The sequence below is a fragment of the Anneissia japonica genome, unplaced genomic scaffold (genome assembly GCF_011630105.1).
Source record: "Anneissia japonica isolate Jap-2015-1 unplaced genomic scaffold, ASM1163010v1 scaffold287739_len226637_cov155, whole genome shotgun sequence".
Lineage (NCBI taxonomy): Eukaryota > Metazoa > Echinodermata > Crinoidea > Comatulida > Comatulidae > Anneissia > Anneissia japonica.
Window position 1 is genome coordinate 44,259 of NW_022709606.1, and position 6,241 is coordinate 50,499.

A 6,241-nucleotide genomic window follows, 5' to 3' on the forward strand; every position below is an offset into this window, starting at 1 on the left:
ATTCATTGTGTATACATGCTTATGTTTTTTCTTTTTTAAAGGTCGAACATGACAAGAAATGTTTTATCTTCTTGCTCTGACTTTTTTTTTTACAGTATTTCATTATATTTATTGTTGTTAATGTTAACTTCTAGATATTATCATATTACCGTAAGCAAAAATAAACTGTGCATTATTGCACAATGGAAATTAGAATAAGTTGTCCCAATACTAATCTAGCAGCTTTCTTAGCCTGCTTAAGTTAGGCTATCCTCTAGCAAAGTAGTAATATAGAAACCTGGCGGATAGGCTAGCTTTATGGCCTACCGATACACCTGGCCCAGGCCTAGCTAGGCCTAGGCCTAGTTAGGATTATGCTCTGTCTGTGGCCTGACTGGGCTAGCTAGCTAAACATAGAGAAGGCCTAGGGCTAGGTACATTATATGTTTCATTTCAGAACTTGGAAAATACCTTGATATTGTTAAGTTCTCAAAACTTGAATACCATGACGAAAAACTACAAGAAAAAACATCAGACACATTTAATTCTGGCCCTAAACACGTGTCCATATTTTGTAAACAAAAAGCGGTAATGAAAACAGAGATAGAGGGGGCTATCATAATTCAGGATTTGAGCTGCGCAAAATAGTATTTATTTCGTAATAGCATAATACAACACGTATTGATTGATTCGATGCTCGACATGCAAAATGAACATACAGTACAGGATAAAAAATTATTTGTGAACAAAAAAGTAAAAATTAATAATAAAAATCAGGAAAGTAGAACATATACGTAGACTAATTGAATATGGTAACAATTTATCCCTCCACATATTTCCCAATTTTAATAAGTAGATTTCTTTCCACAGTATTATTTTTTCTCGAGTATTTTTGCAACGTTCATGGGCCTACTGAACAGGCAGTCGGTAAACGTTAGCTGGTGTAAAGGATCATTTTTTAAATATTGCACTATATTTCTAAGCAGTTAACCTATATCCAAGTTCCTTTCATTAAATAGTCTCCATGAACCCAGGGGTGTCTGACTCCGACAGGGGTCCAAAAAATCACGGTCAAGTAGTTAAAAATCACCTTATTTTGCGAATTAGCGCCACTCAACTGATCATCGCACCACTTCCCTCCCCCGACTTCACCTCTGCCCCGCCCCCAATCACCATTTCAAGACTTGTGATACGCCACTGCCCGGAAGTCATTGCCGTATTTATCACCATGTACTGCAATTCAGCAACATAATGAGATGAAATTGTGTATCCACGTCTTACTACAAAAAAAATTCTTGGCAAACGAGAAACTACGATCACCGAGAAGCTGAGCCTATAATGTTAGTGTAATTCTAAAATAAAGTTTTAAACACTGCATTTCAAGCTTTAAAAAGTTTTATACCGTTTTAAAACCGTACAGTTTTAAGCCACTAGTTTTTAATGTTTTAGAAATTCAATTTTCTGAATACTGTATAATTAAATAAACGTAGTAACTTCGTAATCATTAAATACTGTACATAACTTTCAAAGTTTTGCTACAAAAAAAATCCTTGGCAAACGAGAAACTACGATCACCGAGAAGCTGAGCCTATAATGTTAGTGTAATTCTAAAATAAAGTTTTAAACACTGCATTTCAAGCTTTAAAAAGTTTTATACCGTTTTAAAACCGTACAGTTTTAAGCCACTAGTTTTTAATGTTTTAGAAATTCAATTTTCTGAATACTGTATAATTAAATAAACGTAGTAACTTCGTAATCATTAAATACTGTACATAACTTTCAAAGTTTTGTTTTAAAACGTACACATTCTAACTGCCAGCTTTTAAATGTTTTAAAATGTTAATATCTTAAAATGTTTCAAACTCAAGTCTGAATTCAATCAATTTCTAAATTCTAAGTCGTTTTTTAAACAATGTCTTAGTATTTTGATAAGCCTGTACCCTATATCGGTATAATTTGACCATGGCATGTCATTAGTTATGCCGGTTCACTTTTCTGTTTTTATTTGTAAATGTTTAATCTTTGTGAACGCACTGTTTTATTGTGCCACTGTATTAAAGGTGTAGATCCAAATAAAGATTATTATTTTTTTTTTCTGACAGAATGGATCAAGAAGATGACGACGCGTTGCATCGTCGCACACATCCAACGCGTCAGTTCGTTAACCAAAGACCAAACCAGAGATAGTGACGTCATTTAAAATCAGGATTTCAGCTTCGGGGAAAGTGAAAAGAAAGGGAAAAGATGGCTAACGAGATATGTAGGACGTGGAGTTTTTCTACTCGTAGGGCCCCTTCGTCTAGGCCTGTGGAAGTAATTGTGTATATTTTGACATTTTTAATGACAGTTGCTGCGTTTCATCACAAAGATCAACAGTTAAATTTCATCGATTGTACATCAAAGTCACATCAGGCGATAATATTTGATCAATCGCGGATAGGCCTAGGCCGATCAAACAAAATCGTAAACAACCAGGAAGAGAGCTTCGCCAGCAGACTGTCAAGAGGGGCACCATGTGAGCCCCTAACAGAGCATGAGAAAACTAGCCTGGAGAATACAGAATCTACTGTAAGTGTAAAACTGCATTCTGGCGTTGGAGTGGGGGTTGAGGTTTTGTGTGCTAGGCCTTTAAATGTATAGAATAATTAAATTAGAAAGAAGTAATTAGCCTTCTTCTAGGCCTAGGCCTCTAGGGGCATGGAGTTATATAATTATAACTCATGCTAGGGGCCTATAAAAGAAAAAAAAAACAAAGTAATAATATATAGGCTTAGGCCTAGCCTGTGCCTAAACAAAGGGCCAATTTTGAATTGTGGATTTTTATAAACATAGCTTTACTATGTATGTGACAAAAAATTTCAAATGCAAGCAATTCCTTTGCAGCTAGTACCATATGAAAATATACCTTACCGTCAACAACCATCAACAAGCGTTGTTGATGGTAATTGTTAGTATGCATGTACATTAATACTATTACCGTCAACAAGCGTTGTTGATGGTATTTATTATATATGTGTACACAGTATTAGTAATTACTGTCAACAAGCGTTGTTGATGGTATTTAGTATATGTGTACAGTAATACTAATTAAAGTTATATGTTCTTATATATTCAAGCGTTGTATATTCTCTGTCTCTTATACACATCTAGATGTGTATAAGAGACAGGTCTGTGGCAGGGCAAATGTTTTTCCAATTCTTATGTTTGAAATTATAATTCTATAGTTCTTTACTATAGGCATTGGCAACTAACATCATATTTGATTTTGTTTTTGGTATAAACGATTAACCGAGTCATTTATCATATAATTATTAATCTATTTGCATATGTAGGCCATCATTTATTATTATTAAACAAGTAGCAGAGCTCCACACAGTACACTATAGAAAAATTTTATACGAATGTTAGATATAATGCTTGAAAAATTTTCCAGAGGGGTAAGGCCCAAGGGAAATTTTGAATGCATTGAATCCAACCTAAGTAAAACAATCGCTGTCTTTTAATGTTAGTTTTGATAAACGTAAACAACTGTTGTAGCATCGGTTGCTATAGTGATATGATTAGTATACTGTGTTCGTATTTACATTGAGCTGTGCGTATGCTGATCTGTGCTCCTGCAGTGTATGCGTTAACTACACATCAGCAGTACTGTCAGTACCGATATGATGAATTACTATTGTAATTTGTATTGTGTTGTACTTGTTTGTAATGCTATTTTGATAGACATTCGTCAAAGGAATAAATATTTCTTAAATCATTTGAGAGAGAATGCAGTTACTGACGTTTTGGTCAATGCAGACAAGTAAAAATCATGCGATGATTTCATAGCTACGCTAGGCTACTGCCTAGTTCTAGCAGGTATTAGGAAGCCTCGGCGCCCTCCTGCCTGCCCGTAGGCCTACATTTAATTTTGTTCGTAGGTCTAGAATATTTCTATTAAACGTTCAGTTTGTTTAGTTTATTAGGGTCCATTGATTCAAGGAATTCCTTAATTGTTCATACTTAATATATATCTTCAGGTTCTAATTAACCTTGTTTTACGAAAGTAATTTTCAATTACAATTCAATTTTCATCGCCGTGCACAATATCTTCGCAGTGACGAAAAATGTATTTTTTTTTTGCACACAAACCTTAAAAAAAATCAAATCAAGCCAAGCGTCCATTACTGAAAAATTATTGGACTGTGGGGGATAGGCAAATAACATTGGGAGTTGCAGTAATGACGTCATGATTGACTTATAAAATATTATTATCATTATTATTATCATTATTATTATCATTACTATCATATATTATTATTTATTATCAATATTAGTATTATTATTGTTATTGTCATTATAAATATTATTATTAATATATTTGCATATGCCATTATCAAAGGATGTTAATTGTATGACGGTTGTTGACGGTAATTAGTATTAATGTACATACTTGTCAACAGCTCTCAACAACGCTTGTTGATGGTTGTTGACGGCTGTTGACAGTTGTTGATGGTTGTTGACGATAATTAGTATGACTGGAGGGGTCATGTGACGCTTGTCCTCCGTCAAATATCAACAAAGTTACAGAATTTGGGAAATTATTAATTATGCCTAATTTCCCTCCTTCAAAACCAATGTAAACAATGGAAAAGTATGTGACCTTTTCTTGAGAAGTGTACAAAACTGCTTCAACTTTTGTGTTTTTAGACATATTTCAATAAAATAAGCATATATACCAAGGACAAAAAAAAATAGAATTGTGAAACTCATTAAAATTCAATCATTTATTAATTAAATAATAATTGAATTAATTACCAAGTAACTAATTACCATTATATATAGACACAGCCTGTATAGACATATATCAATGTATTCAATGTATAAAGACATTATGGTCAAAAAGACTCTAATACAAGGTTTTGGTGCTCAAGTTAACATAATACCAAAACTAGATATGAATAAATATAGATCAATTAGCACAATAAAATTGGTTTCAGAGCAATATAAACTTGGATTCAGTTAACAAAATTTAACATAAAATCGTGACTGTGTACATATTTTCTCCATGGGTAGGCTAACAAAGAGTGGAATATCACCAATTGCTTCTTGATGGAATATATTTTTTTTATTGCTTTTTATCTCTTTGATTTCCAGTTTGAATTCAAGAATGATTCCAATTTTAACCTTGCTTTAGTATGGCTAGGAGAAACTGGAAAGGTAGGTGAAATATTTTGTTTTTTAAACAGTATCAAACCATTAAAAAAAATTAAACTTTAGAAGTTTTTAAACATATTCATTATAAATATCAGTGGGAGCATGCTTACATCAACAAATTTTAAAGTACAAATGAAATAAGTACAGCAGTAATTTCTTTAGACTAAAAAAATGTATTGAGACAAAAGGTTTTGCTAGTTTGAGCTCAATCTTCAAAATCAGCGAAAGTTTGTGTCTCAATAAATTTTGTATGAAGTATAAAGAAGGTAGGTGCTATTGTATTTATTTCATTTGTATTTCATGTTATTGATTAATACAGCTCCAAACTTTTATTAAATTTTAAATTGACTTTTTAAATATGTCACAGGTCAGATTTATTCTGAAAACCGAAACTGTATTTGAAATCTATTCATACCAAACCAATGTGCAATAAAGCCTATTATGAATAGAGGGACAGGGTGACTGTTAAAAGAGCAAGACTTGGAAACAGATTAAGCAACTATAATGCCTGTCTAGACCTTGGTAAAAGTCCAGGGAACACATCCATCAGAAAATGAAAAAGTCCATTGCAGGAGCTTCATAAGATTTTAATCTTAATTAAATTCTTTGCTAATAGCTGCTATACTAATGATATATCTTTAAATCAAATTATTTAATTTCTTATTTTACAGGAATTATTAGCATTAACAACTATGGATTTTGGAATTTTTGTTGGTCAGTCAAACCTGTGGATTAGGTAACCGGAAAATACCAATTATTATAAATTTGTATTATGTGCTTTTAAAGCTGAATGTTAATGATTAAGTATATAAAGGTAGGGCAAAAATTACACCTATACATGTTTCTCCTGACGCAAATCCAGTTATTGTCTATTATTCCATCACGACAATAAAAATTACTATCAACACTGCAGTACCCGCTGCTTACTGTACTTGGACTCGAATTCAACCCTGGCCATCAGGCGCAAGCTCGGTGGTCTAGAGGTACTGTATGATGCCAGGCTAGTGATCTGGAGATCGTGGGTTCGAGTCCCACCCGAGAACAACTTGCGATTTTTTTCGCAATT

The 6,241-nt window shown here is 33.0% G+C and overlaps 2 protein-coding genes across 2 annotated transcripts in view; one reads left to right on the forward strand and one right to left on the reverse strand.

Moving 5' to 3' along the window:
* LOC117106753 (cell division cycle protein 123 homolog) overlaps positions 1–577 on the reverse strand; it is a 9,706-nt gene extending 9,129 nt beyond the window's left edge. Inside the window, exon 1 of the mRNA XM_033248173.1 lies at positions 451–577. Coding sequence (XP_033104064.1) covers positions 451–548 — 98 coding nt within the window. The 5' untranslated portion in view covers positions 549–577. The remainder of the gene's footprint in view (positions 1–450) is intronic.
* A 1,608-nt stretch (positions 578–2,185) lies between these two features.
* LOC117106758 (sortilin-like) overlaps positions 2,186–6,241 on the forward strand; it is a 20,873-nt gene continuing 16,817 nt past the window's right edge. Inside the window, exons 1-3 of the mRNA XM_033248181.1 lie at positions 2,186–2,547; positions 5,116–5,178; positions 5,847–5,911. Of these exons, the coding sequence (XP_033104072.1) occupies positions 2,224–2,547; positions 5,116–5,178; positions 5,847–5,911 (452 nt within the window). The 5' untranslated portion in view covers positions 2,186–2,223. The remainder of the gene's footprint in view (positions 2,548–5,115; positions 5,179–5,846; positions 5,912–6,241) is intronic.